The 23,767-nt window shown below is 34.6% G+C and overlaps 1 protein-coding gene across 1 annotated transcript; it reads left to right on the plus strand.

The window, feature by feature from the left end:
* Positions 1 to 12,302: 12,302 nt before the first annotated feature.
* Positions 12,303 to 14,151, plus strand: LOC125837555 (uncharacterized). Its single transcript, XM_049516651.1, has 2 exons — positions 12,303 to 12,571; positions 13,923 to 14,151. The coding sequence occupies exons 1-2, from the start codon at positions 12,303 to 12,305 to the stop codon at positions 14,149 to 14,151; spliced, it is 498 nt and encodes a 165-aa protein (XP_049372608.1).
* The last annotated feature ends 9,616 nt before the right edge of the window (positions 14,152 to 23,767 follow it).

Raw genomic sequence — 23,767 nt, forward strand, 5'->3', positions numbered from 1 at the left:
GATAGTTCTAACCGGGTATGAGGCACCCTACTTATTAAACTCCATTTCGGGCTAAAACCACGGCTCATCAGACGGATTCATAAAGACAAAGCCAATAAAAGTAGTACTAGATCTGACTGTACCTCAATCTCAGAACCAAGTCGAGAAGCCATACTAAAATTCTTCTATATTTAAATAAAGCTTAGATCAGTTCATGGTCTATATAAAAAAGACTCTTAGAAATCCTCAAGGAGTTATTCCCTATAGTGATTTTACTTATGGAATTCTTATTGGGGCTTGTACGCAAGAAGGCATAAATTTGTGCAATGAGTTAAAACTCTCAAGACAACTTAAGATGGATAAGCTTAGAGAAAAGTCTCAATTAGGAGATTTTTGTACTCAATTCAGTTTACCGAATGCTTCAAAAAGCACCAACCGAGAAACTTCTAAATCAAAATCTCATAGATCTCATCATAAGAAAAGAAGATCTAGAAGAAGGACTAGAGAAGAAAAAGATGAGCGTAGGACTCATCGTAAATCTCATAGATTTACCAGGAATAGGTCAAGGCGAAATCTTGATAAGATTTAGTGTTATAAATGTGGAAAATTTGGGCATATAGCTCCAAATTGTAAGCTGGAAAAGCTTAAGGCTCTAGAACTTGATGATGATATTCAAGAGAAGATTTATAGTTTTCTATATACTTCTGGTTCCGAATCAGATTATGATGATTCTGAAGCAAGTTATGCAACAGAGGATGAGCAACCTGAGCCTTCTAAGGTTCATCAAGATTCGAATGATGTTTGCAAATGTCATGGTGATAATTGTCACTGCGAACATGATGAATTTTACAAGATGCAATCTCAGTTTGAAGATATGAATATGTTCACTATCACTTCTAATAATGTGATAGAACTTCTAAAAGAAGTTACCGATAATACTCTTCGTGAAAAGATCATTCAATTGGCTGCTAGTAAAGCTAGTTCTTCAACTAGTATTCCTAACGATAAAAGCTTAAAGATGAGTTTAATTATTCTGCTCCTTACTCCTTGTCTGAAGTTCATAATAGACTCTCTTCTAAACAAACCATGATTATTCGTGATACCTCTTTTGATGATTTAAAAGGAGAAATTGAACATTTGAAGGAAAAAAATTAAATTTCTTAAACAAAACCATATGATTTGTGATCACCGTCTTCCTCAGATTGAGTCTGCGAATAGCAAAGGAAAAAATAAGTTTGATGAATCTACTACTGAAGAAAATACTCCTGCCAACACTTTGAATATTGATCCGAAACAAAATATGTTTCTAGGAATGATGCAAATTGTTACAGCTCAGTAATGGTATGTTAAATGTACTTTATTAATTGATAATACTTTTCTATAACTAACATTGCTATGGTTGATAGTGGCGCTGATGTGAGTTGCATTCAAGAAGGTCTAGTACCTACTAAATATTTTGAAAAAACAACTCATATGGTTAAATCTGCATCTGGTCATGCTTTGGATATAAAGTATAAATTATCGAATACTCGGATTTGCCAGAATAAAGTTTGTATTCCTCACTTTTTTTTCTTAGTAAAAAATCAGTTATACTCTCCTATTATTCTAGGAACGCCTTTTATAAATACAATTTATCCTTTTACTAATATAAATACTAAAGGATTTTCTTCTACTTATAAAAATCAAGATATTAGTTATACTTTTATCACTGAGCCTATTTCTTGAGATATTAATGCTCTAATTGAAATGAAACAAAAGCATGTTGATTATTGACAACATGAGATATTTAGTATGAATATATTCGATACTTTAAGATCTGCTAAAGTACAGTAAAAGATTAAACTCATTTCTGAAAAAATGGCCATTGATATTTGTGCTGATCATCCTAGTGCTTTTTGGAATCGGAAAAAGCATATTGTAACTCTTCCATATGAAGATGATTTCTCTGAAGAAAATATCCCTACCAAATCACGTCCTTGTCAGATGAATACCGAATTGGTCGAATTCTACAAAAAGGAAATTGATAATTTATTGCAAAAGGGTTTAATAAAACCTTCCAAGTCACCCTGGTCTTGTACTGCATTTTATGTTAATAACGCAGCAGAAAAAGAACGAGGCGTTCCCAGGTTTGTAATTAATTATAAACCTTTAAATAAACTTTTAAAATGGATTAGGTATCCTATTCCAAACAAAAGGGATTTATTATCAAGATTATATAATGCTAATATCTTTTCAAAATTTGATTTAAAATCTGGATATTGGCAAATCCAAATATTTAAAGACCATTCTTATAGAACGACATTTAATGTTCCGTTTGGACAATACGAATGGAATGTAATGCCCTTTGGATTAAAAAATGCTCCTTCAGAATTTCAAAAGATTATGAATGATATTTTTAATCCTTATTTGGATTTCATCATAGTTTATATTGATGATATTTTGGTATACTCAAAGACTCCTGAACTACATATTAAGCATCTAGACATTTTTAAGAAAATAGTTATTCAAAATGGTTTGGTCATATCTAAACCTAAAATGAGTCTTTTTCAAAAAGATATTAGATTTTTGGGTCATTTGATTTGTCAAGGGAAAATGACTCCTATTCAGCGATCTATTGAATTCGCATCTAAATTCCCTGATATTATTACAGATAGGACGCAATTGCAATGGTTTCTGGGAAGTTTAAATTACATTTCCCCCTTCTACAAAAATTTGTCTCGAGATTTAGCTCTGTTATACGACGGGCTAAAAAAGATCATAAGAAGCCTTGGACTACTAGTCTCACAGATCTTGTAAAGACTATTAAAGAAAGAGTGAAATCTTTGCCTTGTTTAACCCTTGCTAATCCTGCTTGGCCAAAGATCGTTGAGACAGATGCGTCCAATATAGGTTATGGTGGAATATTAAAACAGATTAACCCGCATGATAAAAATGAATACCTTATTCGGTTTCATTTAGGTAAATGGAGCGATGCTCAGAAAAAATATGCAACGGTAGCTAATGAAATGTTAACTATCGTTAAATGTGTTTTAAAATTATAGGATGATCTTTACAATCAGGAATTTGTTATAAAAACAGATGCTCAATCGGTCAAATATATGTTTGATAAAGATTTTAAACATGATGCATCCAAATTAATATTTGCTAGGTGGTAGGCACAATTAGCCCCTTTCCATTTCGAAATTCATTATAAAAAAGGAAGTGATAATTCCCTCTCAGACTTCTTATCTAGAGAATATCTTTCTTCTTAAAAAAATGGGTTTTCTTGACTTCTTTACTGATATTACTTTGGTTACAATTTTGAAGGCTGCTCCTCTTAATAGAGATTTACAGGAACATATTTTATGGATAATTATAGACGGAATGGTGATGGATATCGTCGCTAATTACATGATTGAACAAGAGTTATGTGAAAGTTTTTATTGTTCTGAAGTTTATGACCCTTTAGATGATTAAAACTAAATTCTATGTTTGCAGAATGGATCCTCCTTGGGTAACCAAGGCTAGAGGAAGGGGCAGTTATACTCGCGGAAGGGGAAGATCATCCTCTTCAAAAACATCAGGATCGTCATACGGATCATCATCCAGCTCTCCAATTATACAAAGGGGAGGAATGAGCTTGGTAAAACTAACAAGTTTTTCAAGAGAAGCTACTTCTTCGATACATCTGGATGATATTTCAGAGAATAATCCATTATACGCCCAACTGAGAGCATATTTATCTCAAAAGCAAAGTGATACTTTTGCATCGGTGGCAAAAAAAGAGGTTGATGATATTAGATCCTATGAAAGGGTAGTAAAGAAAGATATGATATTTCTTATTGAAAACTCTGAGATACAGAGAAAAGAAGAACCCTGGAAGATATTCCAGCGATATTTACTTAACGGATTATACTTCCCAGGAGAGTCATACAAAACCCGCTTGTATTACGAGACCATTTTAACGATTACAGGTAGTGTTGAATTTCAGCACTTCTCAGGTTATAACACCAGCGAGAACGTTAGTAACTTCTCTAAAATGATCACAAAGCAGATTATATCAATTGAAGATTGGGGTATATCCTCAATGAAAGAAAGACAGATCAGCCTCAATAAAATCCCTACCAATTTCACTTATTGGGATTATATTAACGCTTTCAGCAAAGTCCTTTATTATAACAATGAAAGGCATAAACATACTTGGTTTATCAAGGCATGTGCAAAGATATTTGTTGACCCAATTCCTAACTGGTTCTTGAACTGGTGGTCATACCACGGACCGACGGTAAAGATTTTACCTGATCCCTTTTTAAAGTTATACAAAAACTGGGTTAAGGTTTCATCAGACCTTAATGATTTATACCACTCAGATCATGTTTGTTATATAGAACAAATTGAACAAATTTATTTCTTCATAGAATTCTCGATTTCATGGATCCATAAATGGACCCCGAAAGTAGGTTTAACTGAAGAACAAATTCCATGCTTATATCAGATTTATTATAATAATTTCTGGGATAAATTAATGAAGATGGATCCCATGACTAAATCATTATATGGCCAAGAATTATTGGACTCTATTTCTCAAAGAATCCAAGATTATGGTACTATTTCTCACAAATGAATAATTGCTGACAACTCCGTCAAACATATTGCCAGAAGAATTTCCATTCAAGATGGAAATAAAGAAGAAATGATAAAGGAGTATTTGTATGAAATTAAGAGGAATATACTCCTCAATATCACTCACTATGAAAAATCAGACACTTCAATGAGAAGTGAAACAAGTGATGATATCGCAGATGATGCTCAAGAGGCCCAGCCTTGTGAATTGGCGAAGCCCGTGACAAAAGATATGCTGTCTAAAGCAGAAGGTTTACTTCGGGAGTTGAACAGGAAAGACAAGATGACCACTATTGATTAACAGTAGATACACTGTTAAACCACAGTAGAAAAACTGTTACTGTACATTTGGGACCCATTGATAAGGGACCCAGGGTCACTGTAAATCACTGTAGATCGGTCACTGTAGATCACTGTAGACCACTGTAGATAGATCCCTTTTTCTTCTATAAGTAAGGTCTTTTGTAGTTTGAAGGAGAGGCGTGGAAAAACACTCTCTCTTCAAAAGTTTTTTTTTTTAGTTGTTTGTTTCTCTTCGTTTGTAAAGCTCTCGGTTTGCCGGATATAAATAAAGTTGTTGATATTTCTCTTCGGCCCTGTTGGCCATTATTACAAGGTAATTTAATTCTTTTCTTTTAATTTTAAATCCTTTAATATGTCCGATCTGGAAGCCGTGACTATGTCCGGCTAAAAAAATTATATCTATGCCGGATAACTAACTTCTTTTTTATATAGACCATGAACTGATCTAAGCTTTATTTAAATATAGAAGAATTTTAGTATGGCTTCTCGACTTGGTTCTGAAATTGAGGTACAGTCAAATCTAGTACTACTTTTATTGGCTTTGTCTTTATGACTCCGTCTGATGAGCCGTGGTTTTTAGCCCGAAATAGAGTTTAATAAGTAGGGCGCCTCATACCCGGTTAGAACTATCAGACACATAGGCTTAATAAAAATATGTATTAGCTTCTTGACAGGCCCTTTGCTTGAGTAAAATAATTAAACCATGCAGTCTGAGAAACTATATTAAAATTCTTGTGTATTTCAATTCTTATGAAGTTGGACTACCTCTAAGGATATTGACTTGCTTTATCTATGACTGGGCGGACCACCGCCAGGTCAGTGATACTGTAACGTTGGTATCAGAGCGCATATAATTATCCCACCATCCTCTTAGTTGACCGGTAAATCCTGCAATAATCATCTTGCAGATGGTCCTGTCAGTGTTATTGACACTTTTGCAAATAGTAGCATACATAAGCATCCTATGAACCATAATCGTCAACTGCCCATCAGTTAGCCCACCGAGATTCCATTCATAAATCTCACTTCAACTATGAGAAGTGTTAGTTTGATTCCAATCTCTTTCCTATATTAAAACATCTTGAGGAGTAGGCCTGGGATAGTAATATGTTTGCATGCTAGGTTTTCTAGCATAAGCAGTATTACCACTATTCTTCTTTGGATACCCATGAAGTTTATTAACTTCCATTTCCATTTGAGTTTCGAAGTCAAAAGTGGCTTCCATCTCATCTGCAAAATCTTCAGCGAGACTTATCTGTTTCGCACTTGCACCAAATTGAGAACTTTTTATCAAGAAGATTTTGAAGGTCGTGCAAAGGTCTAAGAATAAAGTCCTGAATCTCAGGGGGCCTTTGAATACGAACATCAGACTGTTTTTGACGAAGAAGCCTGTTCTGAAACTTGTTTAGCAGATTTTAGCTTACTATCAATTTGAACAATTAGATTAGACAGGCTATCTAATTTTTTGTCTAGAGAACAAATATGTTCACCAATAACTTTGACATATAGACCCAAATAATTATTTTGAGAAATAAGACGATTAATTTCATTTATACTTACTGCGGTGACATCATTATCAATAAATTTATGAAAAGCAGTAAAAGTAATACCAGTATTATTTGGTAAAATAAACGGAGCTTGAGGAGGATAAATGGATTGAATAATATTACCCGATTCATCTTTGTAAGATCGTTCAAGAACGTTGATGAATAAAGGCAAATAAGTGGTTATAAACAAAGGCACAAAAAACATAATATGATTATGTAATGCACAAGTTTCATAAAACTCTTGAGAAATATTATTTAAATCTTCTTTACTATAAGTGTCAAAAAACCAAGATTTAAACCGGTTCCATTTTTCATTTAAAAATTCGTTTTGAATATATTTTCTTGCCAGTGAACCTGGACTAAAATCAATTTGAAGTTCACTCATCATTAAGTATCATTAAGATTAAAATCCATCTCGGATACAGAAGGAATATCCTTATTCGAAATATCAGATGCTTTATCATTCGTTTGAACAATGTTTAACCGAGGATCAATTTTTATTTTTTGTTTTTCTGCAGATATAACTGTTGATAAAGTGTGTAATGAAGCAGCGCGATTTCTAGCTGAACCGTAACAAGGTTCTATCAGAGAAATATGTTGAATGGCCAGTCTTCTATCAAAAGCAAAAGAATTTCTACTATAAGAAATACTTTTTTCATCAAACTGCATACAAATTTTTCCATCGAAATTTTGAGTAATATGAGAATATTCTGAATTAGTGACAGCATCGGTCATTTGCTCAGGAGGTATAACAGAGTCTAAAATCCAAGTGGTAGGAAAATTAATTTCTTCCCATTTTATAGGTCTTCTAGTAGTGACCTTAGATCTGGCGAAATTAGTTTCTATTAAAATAGTTTGATTAGATGTATCGTATAACTTACATCTAGGATTCAAAGTAGCAAGTAATTTATAATAGACTCTATACGACGAGCAAATTAATTCAGATCCAGTCGCATAGTTATAACCATGCGTTTTAACATTCAAGGTTAAAGCATCTAATATATTAGAATCAGTCAAAGATAACTACAAATTGGGCTGAGCATTAAAATAAATTGGACCATAAGCCACCGTAGATTCTATCGAACCCATCAAGGATTGACAAAAATTTAAATTCCTCACATCTCGTAGAGTAGCTAAGAAAGTCTCTGGTAACCCTTTAAGAGTTAGAGGTTTAAAAGCAATTTGAACCATGCCAATATGCAAATTTTTTTACTGAGATTTATATAATTCAATATCACGCTTATTTAATAAACGAATAGTTTGTTCGGACGAGTTTAATGCCAAGGATTGTTCAGTTGTTTTAATCAACTGTTTATTAGAAATCTTATCAAACCAACCATAATCATAAGTGCGAAACCGATAAGTCTCGCTCAAGATTTTGCAGATGAGATGGAAGCCACTTTGACTTCGAAACTCAAATGGAAATGGAAGTTAATAAACTTCATGGGTATCCAAAGAAGATTAGTTGTAATACTGCTTATGCTAGAAAATCTAGCATCCAAACATATTACTATCCCAGGCCTACTCCTCAAGATGTTTTAATAGAGGAAAGAGGTTAGAATCAAACTAACACTTCTTATAGTGGAAGTGAGATTTATGAATGGAATCTCGATGGGCTAACTGATAGGCAATTGACGATTATGGTTCATAGGATGCTTATGTATGCTACTATTTGCAAAAGTGTCAATAACACTGACAGGACCATCTGCAAGATGATTTCAACTAAGAGGATGGTGGGATAATTATATGCCCTCTGATGCCAGAGCAACAGTAATTAATGCAAAGGCAGCAAATGAAGGTCGTGACAATTTAGGCTTTGCCCTTGTTCAAAATAGAGAAGACGCTGTGTATACACTTATTTTGACTATTCTTGAACATTTTAGTGGTAGATTTACCAATCAATATGAAACCATTAGATCTCGTCTAAATGGTCTTAGATGTAGACATTTAGGTGTGTTTAGATGGTATAAAGACACTTATTTAAGTCGGTCATGAAACTTTCCGAAAATGGTTTAGAATTCTGGAAAGCCAAATTTATTGATGGCTTACCTTCTTTATTTGCAGAAAGAGTAAAAAAGACTCTTAGAAATCCTCAAGGAACTATTCCCTATAGTGATTTTACTTATGGAAAGCTTATTGGGGCTTGTACGCAAGAAGGCATAAATTTGTGCAATGAGTTAAAATTCTTAAGATAGCTTAAGATGGATAAGCTTAGAGAAAAGTCTCAATTAGGAGATTTTTGTACTCAATTCGGTTTCACTACAACAAATATGATATATAACTACGAAATTATTAGCTACGACATCAAATTCGTCACTAATTGTTTGCTTTTAGTGACAAAATTTACTTTTCGTGCTTAAATATATGAGACACATACTTTTAGTGACGAAACAAAAAAACCGTAGCAAAGTTTCATCTACTAAAATTTCCCACCAAAAAATTAATTGGCGTCATTTGTTAAGTAGTGTTAGTCACGAATTTAAAGTTATCGGTGACACATTATTTCGTCACTAATAATGTATCTAATTCATGACAAATTATATTGTCTTAAAATTTATTGATTTTTTTACCTAAAAAAATTTCATCTAAAAAAATATGTTGTTACAATATTGACAAATTAGAATTCGTAGTTAAATATTATAAGTTTTAGATATAAGAATTTAACTTTAATTATGATATTTATTTTCGTCACTAATAGTATAAATAATTGGTGACAAAGATTTTATTGTCTCTAAACAATCTGTGATTCAGTGAGAACAAAAAAATTGTCACAAAATATGTAAGGTGTTAAATAGCGACGACTTAAAATTTGTAGTGAATAATTCAACTATTTGCTACGAAAAAAATTCATAGTTAAATACAATTTTTTTTGCTACAACTGTCCATACTTACAAGTGACAACTTACAAAAAGAATAATATAAGTGCTTCATAAGAAATAGACAGAGTCCTTTCGTTAATTGGTGAGGGAAAATATTAAAACCAACGAATTCGGTCCATTTTGTAAAAATGAAAAAGTTCAATTCATGAATTTTCTTAATTACAGAATTATGCATCATTTCAAAAATACAATCCAGGTTATAAGTATCGTAAGTGGGGTACGATTCTGCCACTAGATCACTAATATTTGTTGGTTTAACACTTTTGTTTTTTTATTTGATACACTTTCACCGATAAAGATGATAGAAAAAATAATTCTCAAGTCTTGGTGTTAATTTTTGTGCGTATCTATTGATTTGTGATTGGTAAACTGCATATACTAAGTTGATCTATTTGCTTCTGTCTAAAAATATGTAGTTATTTAATAGTAATTCCACAAATGCACGTAGATGAACTATACAGAGATAACATTGACTTACAAACTTAGACTTTGCAAAGGTGCGAAATATTTCATGAATTTCTATTAACTTTTCCATCAGTGTTAAAAACGAAATAAACTAAAAAAATGAAAGCACAAATGAAAGAAATGAACAACCTAGGATTTCAAATATATTATGATGAAGTACTAAATATAGTTATGGGTATCGATGTTTTTTTTTTACAAAACAATTGATTTACTGACCGAATTGAACTGATTATTCAATTTTTTAAATAAAATCGAAAGTTTAATTTTATTTAAATTTATAATTGTACTATATAATTTTTAAAATTTATAAAAATAACAGAATCGTACTGAATATATTTAAAGATATGTTAAAAAATATACAGTTTAATTAAAATATAATCTACATTTGAATGAATTGTGGGTGGTAAATTTCATGCACTTGTGTATTTGTATAAATAATCATATAATATATTATTTCTACAAAAGTTAAATTTGAAAGAAGTGAATGAAGTTGAAAATAAATTAAAAATGAGAGACAAGAGAGAGTTGATCTGATGGTAAACACTCCTCACTTCCAACCTTAAGGTTGTAAGTTCGAATGCCCAAGAAAGTATGATGTGGGAGCTCCTAGGGAGTAGTTTAAAATAAATTTGAGATGGGGGGTGGGGGGTTGGGGGTGGGGGGAGGATAATAGGAAAATTAATCATTTTTATAATAATAAAATTGTCCCTAATTAATACATTTAATAACAAAATAATTTTTGGTATATAAAATATAGTCATTAGCGACGATATAATTTTGTCAGTAGTAATAACCTTTTTAGTGACAAAACATACTATTATCTACAAAAAATATACTTTTTACGACAAATGAATTTGTCACAAATGTTTAAGCATTTGGGGATGATTTTTCTTTTTGTAGTTAATATAATACTTTTAGCGACGAAGCACTAAATCGTCTTTGTATACTTTTAGAGACACACATTTAGTGACGACTGAGTGACAAATTATTTTTCGTCTCACAAGAATTTTAGTGACGAAATATGATTTATAAATGACGAAATTATTTGTCCCTGATAATCGAATTTGTTGTAGTGTTTACCGAATGCTTCAAAAAGCACCAACCGAGAAACTTCTAAATCAAAATCTCATAGATCTCATCATAAGAAAAGAAGATCTAGAAGAAGGACTAGAGAAGAAAGAGATGAGCGTAGGACTCATCGTAAATCTCGTAGATTTACCAGGAATAGGTCAAGGCGAAATCTTGATAAGATTAAGTGTTTTAAATGTGGAAAATTTGGGCATATAGCTCCAAATTGTAAGCTGGAAAAGCTTAAGATTCTAGAACTTGATGATGATATCCAAGAGAAGATTTATAGTTTTCTATATACTTGTGGTTCCAAATCAGATTATGATGATTCTGAAGCAAGTTATGCAACAGAGGATGAGCAACCTGAGCCTTCTAAGGTTCATCAAGATTTGAATGATGCTTGCAAATGTCATGGTGATATTTGTCACTGCGAACATGATGAGTTTTACAAGCTGCAATCTCAGTTTGAAGATATGAATATGTTCACTATCACTGCTGATAATGTGATAGAACTTCTAAAAGAAGTTACCGATAATACTCTTCGTGAAAAGATCAATCAATTGGCTGCTAGTAAAACTAGTTCTTCAACTAGTATTCCTAACGATAAAAAGCTTAAAGATGAGTTTAATTATTCTGCTCCTTACTCCTTGTTTGAAGTTCATAATAGACTCTCTTCTAAACAAACCATGATTATTCGTGATACTTCTTTTGATGATTTAAAATGAGAAATTGAACATTTGAAGGAAGAAATTAAATTTCTTAAACAAAACCATACTATTTGTGATCACCGTCTTACTCAGATTGAGTCTGCTAATATCAAAGGAAAAAATAAGGTTGATGAATCTACTACTGAAGAAAATACTCTTGCCAACACTTTGAATATTGATCCGAAACAAAATATGTTTCTAGAAATGATGCAAATTGTTACAGCTCATAAATGGTATGTTAAATGTACTATATTAATTGATAATACTCTTTCTATAACTAATATTGCTATGATTGATGGTGGCGCTGATGTGAGTTGCATTCAAGAAGGTCTAGTACCTACTAAATATTTTGAAAAAAACAACTCATATGGTTAAATCTGCATCTGGTCATGCTTTGGATATAATGTATAAATTATCTAATACTCGGATTTTCCAGAATAAAGTTTGTATTCCTCACTTCTTTTTCTTAGTAAAAAAATCAGTTATACCCTCCTATTATTCTAGGAACTCCTTTTATAAATGCAATTTATCCTTTTACTAATATAAATGCTAAAGGATTTTCTGCTATTTATAAAAATTAAGATATTAGTTATACTTTTATCACTGAGCCTATTTCTTGAGATATTAATGCTCTAATTGAAATGAAACAAAAGAATGTTGATTATTTACAACTTGAGATATTTAGTATGAATATATTCGATACTTTAAAATCTGCTAAAGTACAGGAAAAGATTAAACTCATTTCTGAAAAAATGGCCATTGATATTTGTGCTGATCATCCTAGTGCTTTTTGGAATCGGAAAAAGCATATTGTAACTCTTCCATATGAAGATGATTTCTCTGAAGAAAATATCCCTACCAAATCACGTCCTTGTCAGATGAATACCGAATTGGTCGAATTCTGCAAAAAGGAAATTGATAATTTTTTGCAAAAGGGTTTAATAAAATCTTCCAAGTCACCCTGGTCTTGTACTGCATTTTATGTTAATAACGCAGCAGAAAAAGAACGAGGCGTTCCCAGGTTTGTAATTAATTATAAACCTTTAAATAAACTTTTAAAATGGATTAGGTATCCTATTCCAAACAAAAGGGATTTATTATCAAGATTATATGATGCTAATATCTTTTCAAAATTTGATTTAAAATCTGGATATTGGCAAATCCAATTATTTAAAGACCATTCTTATAGAACGACATTTAATGTTTCGTTTGGACAATATGAATGGAATGTAATGCCCTTTGGATTAAAAAATGCTCCCTCGGAATTTCAATAGATTATGAATGATATTTTTAATCCTTATTTGGATTTCATCATAGTTTATATTGATGCTATTTTGGTATACTCAAAGACTCTTGAAATACATATTAAGCATCTAGACATTTTTAAGAAAATAGTTATTCAAAATGGTTTGGTCATATCTAAACCTAAAATGAGTCTTTTTCAAACAGAAATTAGATTTTTGGGTCATTTGATTTGTCAAGGGAAAATGACTCCTATTCAGCGATCTATTGAATTCGCATCTAAATTCCCTGATATTATTACAGATAGGAAGCAATTGCAACGGTTTCTGGGAAGTTTAAATTACATTTCCCCTTCTACAAAAATTTGTCTCGAGATTTAGCTCTGTTATACGACAGGCTAAAAAAAGATCATAAGAAGCCTTGGACTACTAGTCTCACAGATCTTGTAAAGACTATTAAAGAAAGAGTGAAATCTTTGCCTTGTTTAACCCTTGCTAATCCTGCTTGGCCAAAGATCGTTGAGACAGATTCGTCCAATATAGGTTATGGTGGAATATTAAAACAGATTAATCCGCATGATAAAAATGAATACCTTATTCGGTTTCATTCAGGAAAATGAAGCGATGCTCAGAAAAAATATGCAACGGTAGCTCATGAAATGTAAACTATCGTTAAATGTGTTTTAAAATTACCGGATGTTCTTTACAATCAGAAATTTGTGATAAAAACAGATGGTCAATTAGTCAAATATATGTTTGATAAAGATTTTAAACATGATGCATCCAAATTAATATTTGCTAGGTGGTAGGCACAATTAGCCCCTTTCTATTTCGAAACTCATTATAAAAAAGGAAGTGATAATTCCCTCTCAGACTTCTTATCTAGAGAATATCTTTCTTCTTAAAAAAATGGGTTTTCTTGACTTCCTTACTGATATTACTTTGGTTACAATTTTGAAGGCAGTTCCTCTTAATAGAGATTTACAGGAACGTATTTTATGGAGAATTATAGACGGAATGGTGATGGATATCGTCGCTAATTACATGATTGAACAAGAGTTATATGAAATATTTTATTGTTCTGAAGTTTATGACCTTTTAGATGATTAAAACTAAATTCTATGTTTGCAGAATGGATCCTCCTTGGATAACCAAGGCTAGAGGAAGGGGTAGTTATACTCGCGGAAGGGGAAGATTATCCTCCTCAAAAACATCAGAATCGTCATACGGATCATCATCTAGCTCTCCAATTATACAAAGGGGAGGAATGAGCTTGGTAAAACTAACAAGTTCTTCAAGAGAAGCTACTTCTTCGATACATCTGGATGATATTCCAGAGAATAATCCATTATACGCCTAACTGAGAGCATATTTATCTCAAAAGCAAAGTGATACTTTTGCATCGGTGGCAAAAGAAGAGGTTGATGATATTAGTTCCTATGAAAGGGTAGTAAAGAAAGAAATGATATTTCTTATTGAAAACTCTGAGATACAGAGAAAAGAAGAACCCTGGAAGATATTCCAGCGATATTTACTTAACGGATTATACTTCCCAGGAGAGTCATACAAAACCCGCTTGTATTACGAGATCTCCTCTAATGGCCTTTCTGACTCTTTCTGCAAATAAAGTAGGTAAGCCATCTATAAATTTGGATTTCCAATGAGTGCTATTACACTCTGGTAATTCCATTACTCTACAAAGGAACACATTTTTATATTACTTGAATGATGTAAGGGTTTTACACCTTAAGTTCTGGAGAAGAGTTCTAATGGTCTCACTATTGTCTGACCATCTTCCTGAGAAATGTTCGATAATATTCAAAACCAGTGTATAAACTGCGTTTTGAGTAACTTGCTCTCCTTCTTGTTTTACCGCCATTAGAACCCTGTCTCTTTGTTCTTGGTTGAGATAATTATCCCACCAACCTTTCAATTGGCCAGTAAAACCTGCTGTTATCATATCAGCAATAGTCTTATCACTATTTTTATTGGTTTTACAGATAGTACTGTACATTAACATCCTATGAACAGTTGTATAAATCTGTCTATCGGTATAACCATCTATGTTCCATTCATAGATTTCTTTTCCATTATAACTATTAGTTATAATATGTTCATGTTCTTCCAATAGAACATATTGTGGAGTAGGTCTGGGATAATAGTACATTCTTTGGACCGGTTTCCTAGCATATTTCTCTGATATCTTATTAAGACTATCATAAAATTCCTTTTTATTGCTAGGTTCTCCTTCATTAAAGTTTTCAGCATTTAAAGGCTGAACTCCACTACCTTTAAATTTCTTCTCTAAGAAATGTTCAAGATCTGAATAATCTTTAATCTTGAAGTCTTCAATTTCAGGTGGTGGCTGTAAACTGCTATGAGCAATTTTTTCTTTACCTTTTAATTTAGTAGGTAATAAGGCTATAAGCTTATCAACTTTCTCATGTAAAGTTATAACATGATCACCCAAAATACTCATATAAATATTAGCATAATTATTTTGCTTAATCATGACATTAATATGCTGGGCAGTTATTACAGTAGTGTCATTTTCGAATAATTTTGAAAAAGCATTAAAGTTAACAATCCTATCATTTTTATTAATTTGAAAAGACTGTTGTGGAGGAAAAACTGATTTAGTAATTTCTCCATTACTTAGAGTAAAATCTCTTTCAAGCATAGAAATATAATTATGAACATGTTTGCACATAAACCAAGGAACAAATGCAATTAATCGATTTATTCCTGAGTCAATAAGATCTTTATAAAATTCTTCTTGGAATTCATGTTGTTCATCTTTAGTAAAGTTTTTAAAAAACCATTTTCTAAAGAGTTTCCATTTTTTACGCTCAAAATCTTTAGATACAAGCTCTTGCCGGAGACCCCGGACTAAAATCTATAATTTTGTCAGTCATAAGAAACCAAATTTAACCTGCTATTCCATCTGGAAAATTCATTTCAGATTCAGTAATATCTAAATCAGAACTAGCTCTATGAATAGGTCTGGCTATATTATCTTTATCAATTTTTATATTATCACATTTATAGGTTTCTCTAATTTGAGAAGTAGATGCATGAGAAATAACTTGAACAATGTAATCAATAGGGGAAATATAAGAAGAGTTAGATCTAGTCATTCTAGAAGACATGCTACGATTATCAATAAGCATGTTAGTTGGCTCATGAAATCTGATTTTAACAGTTCCATCATTTAACTGTTCAATTTCAGAAACTTCTGTATTAACATTATTTTGAGGTTGAGTAGCGTTCTCAATAACCCACTCTTGTGGAAAATCAATTTCTTTCCACTTAATAGGTCGTCTAGTGACTACCTTAGATTTATCAAAATTAGTTTCTATTAAAATAGTTTCATTTTTAAAATCAATTACTTTGCACATAGGATTCAAAGTATGTAATAATTTATAATAAATTCTATAACATATACAAACAACTTCAGTGCCAGGCATATAATCATAACCATGAAGTTTAACATTTAATATAAGAGAACTTAAAGAGTTCTCATCCTACAAGGAAATTTAGCAATTAGGATAAGCATTAAAATAAACTGGCCCATATGCTAGACTAGTTTGAAATGTCCCTATAAGAGACTTCTTCCAATTGTGATTTCTACCATCACGTAGAGCTGCTATAAAGCTTTCTGGTAATCCTCATAAAGTAAGAGGTTTGAAAGCAACATGTACTAAACCAATATGCATGAATCTATAAATATCCCTAGAAGGGGCAATATCATTATCAGATAAAAATCGAAAAGTCTGATTGTCACTATCAATAGTAATACTTTCTTTTGTGGTTTTAACCACCTGTTTGAGACCTAGTTTCTCAAAAGTACCCATTTGATATATAATTCTAGGTGAAATTCTAGGAATAGTCCACTTATTAAGTAGATCAAGATGTTGAGGTATATCATATTCTTCTTTTCTACTGTTTTTAACAGTAGACTTTTTCTTTATGATATTCATTATAAGAACTGTGTTGAACTATAACACCTATAGTTATTATAAATCCATGGCTCTGATACCAAAACGTAAACGAATCGCACAACAGTTAGACTATTAGGGACCTTTATATACATAGCTAACTCTGGCAACAATGTATGAAAGTCCCTACTATCCGGGTCTGCCCGGGTCCGCCCTTTATATGGGTAATCCAACGGATTCCTTTGGCGACCTTTCATATACTGGCCTGGGTTAAAACGTAAACGGATCGCACAACAGTTAGACTATTAGGAACCTTTATAGACATAGCTAACTCTGGCAACAATGTATAAAAGTCCCTACTATCCGGGTCCGCCCTTCCTATGGGTAATCCAACAAATTCCTTCGGCGACCTTTCATATACTGGCCTGGGTTATCTATATCTGACCTTAATCTAATTTGTTCAATCTGTCAACATAATATACACCACACCACCTTATAATAACTTAGTATGCTATAGCTCAACACGAACAGTTTAGCCCATCATTGGGCTTATGAACATAAAGAAATATAATAAATAAGAGTAAATAAAAATGAGTAAATAAGAATTAGTACCTTCAAACGAAGTCTTCCAAACCAAATTGCAAACTTTTATTGAAAATTACTCAGAAAATATTATAATGGATTGAGAGAGAATTTAAAAGAGAGAGGGGGGGGGGGGTTCTAAAACCTGCCTCTTACTAATACAAACTTCCTCTTATATAGAGGTTTCAAACCTAAAACGAATAAAATGAATGGCCCACAACTTTATACATTGGCCAATAAACAAATGATAAGACCGACAGACCCCTATGGCCTTCACATTGTCTTATATTTTATTTAATAAGGCCGACAATGCTTTCGGCTATTATCTTTATAAAAGTAACTTTAATTCTTTGGCCTTATGTGACCAAAAGAAAAAGAATATTACACCTTTTCCTTTCCTTTGCCAGGTCCACTTGTATTTGTTTCTTATGTTCCCTCTCAAAATTGGGAATCTGGTACTAGGGAAACTGAAGACAATACGACGCATATTAAAGTTATGATGCAGAAGATGATGAGAAGGTTTGATGCAACTGATGAGAATGTAAAAGAGATGAGAAACGACTTGTCTGGTATTGGTCAAAAGGTTGATGCCCATGCAGTGTCAATAAAACATCTAGAGCAACAGATGACTCAGTTGTCTACTACAGTGAACCCACGTCAACCTGGCACTCTTCCTAGCAATACCATCCAGAATTCAAAGAATGATGGTCATTGTATGGCAGTTACAACTCTAGGAGGTAAGCAAACTATTGATCCACCTATGCCGTCTGGGGTGGACGTTGAGATCAGAAAAAAAGATGATGAGGTAGAGGTTAGAGAAGAGTCTATGCGACAAAGAAAGAAGTGGAGATATCTCAAAAAGTGGTCCCCATACCTAGACCTCCACCACCTTTTTCATAGAGCTTAGTGAAGAAGACTGAAGATGGTAAATATCGCAGGTTTATTACTATGTTGAAGCAACTTTCCATCAACGTTCCGGTGATAGAAGCTTTGGAGAAAATGCCTGGGTATGCGAAGTTTATGAAAGATAAGGTGACAAAGAAAAGGTTTGTGATTTTGAAGATGATAATAGATTGCAGCATTGTAGAACTATTGCTACAAGGTCTCTTGTGCAGAAGAAGGAAGATCCTGGTGCTTTCACGATCCCATGTACTATAGGGTTGTTACACTTTGCTAAGGCATTGTGTGATCTTGGTGCTAGCATCAACCTCATGCCACTGTCTATTTATAAGAAGTTGGGTCTAGGGGATCCAAAGCCTACTACGATGCAGTTATTTATGGCCGATCAAACCGTGAAAAGGCCCATTGGTGTACTCCATAATGTGCTAGTGAAAGAGGAGTTGTTCATCTTTCTGGTGGATTTTGTGATTCTTGACTCTGAGGTTGATTTTGAGGTTCCCATCATCCTTGGGAGACCATTTATTGCCATAGGGAGTGCGTTGGTTGATATGGAGAAGGGGCAGATGAAGTTCAGACTGAACAATGAAGAAACAACTTTCAATATTTATAAATCCATGAAGCAGAGTGGTGAGCTCCAAACGGTATCTGCCATAACTTACAGAGTTGAGAGTGAAACAAAAGTGCAAATTGAAGAGCGACTAGGTGTTGAGGCACTAGCAGCAGTTATGATGAATTTCAATAGTGATGGTAGTGAAGAGTACGATAAGTTGGTAGCTGCACTCAATAAGTGCGAATATCGGTCAAAACCAAAGAGGTATAAGTTAGACATGAAGAATCGTGAGTCCCCACCTGCGAGACCATCTATTGTGGAGGCACTGAAATTGGAGCTTAAGGCTCTACCACCGCATTTAAGGTATGTATTCTTGGGTAGAGGTAATACTTTGCCGGTCATCATTGCGGCAGATTTAAATGCGAGACAAGTAGAGTGCTTGGTGACTGTGTTAAAAAGGTTCAAGCGAGCTATTGGGTGGACTATTGCGGATATTATTGGGATTCCTCCCGGTATTTGTTCTCACAAAATCCAAATCATGCCAGATCACAAGTCTAGTATGGAGCACCAGAGAAGATTAAATCCACATATGCAAGAGGTAGTTAAAAAAGAGATCATCAAGTGGTTGGATGCCGGAGTTATTTATCCCATTGCAGATAGTAATTGGGTGTGTCCTGTGCAGTGTGTGCCTAAAAAGGGTGGTATTACTGTGGTTCCAAATGAGAGAAATGAGCTTGTTCCAATGCGGCCCATGACTGGATGGAAAGTCTGCATAGATTATTGGAAGTTGAATGTGTGGACAGAGAAGGACCACTTTCCTATGCCATTCATGGACCAGATGTTGGATAGACTTGTAGGAAAGGGTTGGTATTTCTTTCTTGATGGGTATTCAGGCTACAATCAAATTTCTATAGCTCCGAAAGGCCAAGAGAAGACCACCTTCACTTGCCCTTATGGGACTTTTGCTTTTAAACGGATGCCATTTGGGTTGTGCAATTCTCCAGCGACCTTCCAGTGTTGTATGATGTCGATATTTTCTAATATGGTGGAGGACACTATTATAATGTTCATGGATGATTTCTCTGTAGTAGGTGACTCTTTTGATCGATGTCTTGATCATCTGGCTGAGGTTCTTAAAAGATGTGAAGACTGTAATCTAGTGCTAAATTGGGAGAAGTGCCACTTTATGGTGAAATAAGGGATAGTTCTGGGTCATCGAATTTCTGAGAAGGGCATTGAGGTTGATAGAGCAAAAATAGAGGTAATAGAAAAGCTCCCACCACCTATCTCTGTGAAAGGTGTTAGAAGTTTTCTTGGGCATGCAGGTTTCTATAGGAGGTTCATCAAGGACTTCTCTAAAATTGCACATCCATTGTGCAAACTGCTCGAAAATGAGTATAAGTTTGATTTTGATGACGCTTGTCTGAGAGCATTTAGAGAGTTGAAGGAGAAGTTGGTTACTGCACCTATCATTATTTCACCGGATTGGGGACAACCGTTTTAGGTAATGTGCGCTGCGAGTGGAGTGGCGCTTGGTGTAGTATTAGGACAGAGGAGAGAGAAAATTCTTCACCCTATTTACTGTGCTAGCAAAGCTCTAAATGTAGCCCAGAAGAATTATACTGTGACTGAACAAGAACTTCTTGCAGTGGTTTTTGCATTTGGGAAATTTCGATCCTACTTGCTTGGTACCAAGGTTATCGTGCAGACTGACCATTCTACATTGAGGTATTTGATAGCGAAGAAGGATGCAAAACCGAGGTTGATTAGATGGGTATTGTTGCTGTAAGAGTTTGATTGTTTGGTAAAAGATAAAAAGGGGACTGAAAATCAAGTTGCCGATCACTTGTCCAGATTAAAGGAAGAGGGTATGCTAAAGCTTGGTGAGAGGGCTGAAATTAATGATGCTTTTCCAGAAGAACAGGTATTGGCTGCTTCTCATGATCTGATTCCTTGGTTCGCGACTTGCTAATTATTTGGCAAGGGATTTGATGCCCCCGAATTTGTCTTTTCACCAAAGGAAAAATTTTAAGGATGATGTGAAGAAATTCTTTTGGGATGAGCCTTACTTGTATCGTAGTTGTGTTGTTGGGATTATTTGTCGTTGTGTTCCCGAGGTTGGGTGTACTTAAAGCATGCCATTCATCGCATGTTGATGGGCATCATAGTGGTATTCGGACTGCGCATAAGATTTTGCAGTGTGGGTACTACTGGCCTACCATCCACCAAGATGCTCATAATTTTGCCAAGTCGTGTGATCGTTGCCAAAGAGAATGAGGGATTTCAAAGAGGCAAGAGCTTCCTATGAATCCTATATTGGTGATAGAGTTGTTTGATGTATGAGACATTGATTTTATGGGTCCATTTGTGAGTTCAGATGGGATGAAGTATATTCTTGTTGTGGTTGATTATGTATCGAAGTGGGTGGAAGCAGTTGCACTCCCCAATAATGAAGGTAAAAGTGTCACATCATTTTTGAAAAAGAATATCTTCTATAGATTTGGTACACCGAGGGCGATTATCAGCGATGGAAGTTCCCACTTCTGTAATAAGTTATTCAAGGCGCTACTTGAGAAATATAGTGTCCGCCACAATATAGCCACTCCTTACTATCCACAGACTAGTGGGCAAGTTGAAGTGTCCAACAGGGAGATCAAACAGATTTTGGCAAAGACTGTGAATGCTATTAGAACGGATTGGTCAAGAAAGCTTGATGATGCTCTATGGACCTATCGCAATGCATACAAGACTCCCATAGGTATGTCTCTGTACCAACTTGAATATGGGAAGTCTTGCCATTTACCGGTAGAGCTAGAGCATAAGGCTTTGTGGGCGATGAAGAAGCTAAATTTGGATTGGGGCGCCGCATCTAATCAAAGAATGAATGACTTGAATATGCTTGATGAGTTTCGCCTAAAAGTTTATGAAAGTTCAGGCTTGTACAAAGAGAAGATGAAGAGGTATCATGATCAAAGAATTGAAAAACGAGAATTTGTTGTGGTTGATATTGTGCTTCTTTTCAACTCTAGGTTGCGCTTGATTCCGGGCAAACTCAAATCCAAATGGATCGGACCATTTTTTCTCACAAAAGTGTTCCCCCATGGAGTGGTTGAGATTGAGAACAGTGAAGGAACAAGGTTCATGGTAAACGGACAAAGGATGAAGTTCTATCTGGGAAACGCAGAAAGTGTGCAAGAGGTTGTTGAGGCCTATGTTCTTGATGAAGTCTGAGTAATCAAGAGGCCTGCGTCATGCCGCGATGTTAAATCAAGTGCTGCTTGGGAGGCAACCCAAGATGTACAATCTAGCCAACGATAGGTTTTTGTTTCTCATCTAGTAGTTTTCTTTGTTTAGTTGACTCTCTGTATTAATTTAGATAGGTGTTTTAGTTTTGTATTAGTGTTGGGTAGAATTAGCATATGGTCCGTGTCTAAAAAGTGTCCAGAAAATGTAAAAAAAATAGCCTAATGGTTGCTACATGTGCAGGCGCGCTATGAAAAATCTGCAGAAAATGGTCTGGTGCAGAGGTCTACGAACCCCATCAACGGTCCGTCAATCCATCCACGGACCGTGAATGGTGTCCGTAGATCCTAGGTAGGTGTCTAAATTTTTCTAAGTGTGAAGGTGATCTACAGTCCCAATTGACGGACCGTAGATCGACCTACGGACCGTAAGCGGGGTCTAGTAGGTCCTAACCCTAAGTTGGACTGACCCGACCCGGACTCTCCTATTTAAAAAATCCCACCTGTTAAATCATTCCCACTTCCTTCCATTTACTCCCAAACCGTTTCTAAACTCCCCAATCCCTTAAATCACTCCATCACTCCCCAATTAATCTTCCCTTTCTTTTCCCCAAAATCCTATATTCACTTTCATCTCCAAGACGCCACTCATCCCCAAAACTCCCCACAAGGTCCGGTGTACGAGTTCGGTGCAACTAGGCGATTAGTATGGTATTGCAAAGCTTAGTGTGATCACACAATCCCACCACTCCTCGTTGCTTGTAAGGTAATAGACTTTCCCCCTTACTTTGAATTTCGGTTCAGAGATTGATTATATAAAGTCGGGAGTTGGGTCCTAACCTTAGGTATGTGTTTTATGAATTGACTTGCAAACACCCTTGGGATGATGGATGTTGATTGTGTGTCGTAATATTGTTTGAGATGTGTGTAATTACAATCTAAATGTAAGTTTTGACTTAGGGTTCCAAAGTTTGTCTTAAAGACTTGTTAAAATGATTAATTGGAATCCTGAAAATGACGAACTAGCATGATTAAATGTTGAAAACCATGGTTAGACGAGGATACTGTTGAAATGGGTCAAATTGGGGTCAATTTAAAGGATGCCTGAAACATGGCACATATCCCATCTACGAGACCCCGTCTATAGACCATAAGTCAATCTACGGACCGTAGATCAGGTTCGTGGTTGGGGGTACATGGGAATTTTACTAAGTATGGAACCAAATAAGTGGACTAACGGTCCGTAGATCAATCTACGGACTGTTTTTCACATCCGTGGTTCCCATAAGAGATGAAATTTTTGGTACCTCTGATCTACGGAAGCGATCTACGAATGGTAGATCAGCCTATGGACCATAGATGCCCACCGTAAGTGGCCACTGAAGCCACTGTCTGAATTTTTTTTTGTTTTTCATTTTCGTTCGTTATTAGTTCTAAAATCTTTTCTAGTGTGTTATGAGTTTATTTTGGTAATAATTCCACATCCACAGGTACCATGGCGCCTAAGAAGCAAGTTACCTACTCAAAAAGGGGCAAATCAAAATCCATGTAGCCTACTTTTAGGCTGATTGATGAAGACACAGACGCAAAAAAGGATCCCGCATATGTTCCACCGTCCACGAGGACATCCCCTACTGCACCTCGGGCTACCCGAAATGCGTCTCGATAGGTGGTCACCGACGTAGTCATTGTCTCCCAGTCTGATGAGGAGAGCACACTGATCGGGTCACCATCTGGTTCTACTTTCAGTTCTGAGGCTGGTTT

Source organism: Solanum verrucosum, unplaced genomic scaffold, assembly GCF_900185275.1.
Source record: "Solanum verrucosum unplaced genomic scaffold, falcon-dt-bn FXZP01000131.1, whole genome shotgun sequence".
Classification (NCBI taxonomy): domain Eukaryota; kingdom Viridiplantae; phylum Streptophyta; class Magnoliopsida; order Solanales; family Solanaceae; genus Solanum; species Solanum verrucosum.

Bases quoted from the DNA above. Each gene is read 5' to 3' on its own strand.
- LOC125837555 (XM_049516651.1), top strand. From the start codon at position 12,303: ATGGCCATTGATATTTGTGCTGATCATCCTAGTGCTTTTTGGAATCGG. The intron at 12,572-13,922 runs GTTTGTAATTAA...CTATGTTTGCAG, and splicing joins AAAGAACGAGGCGTTCCCAG to AATGGATCCTCCTTGGATAA.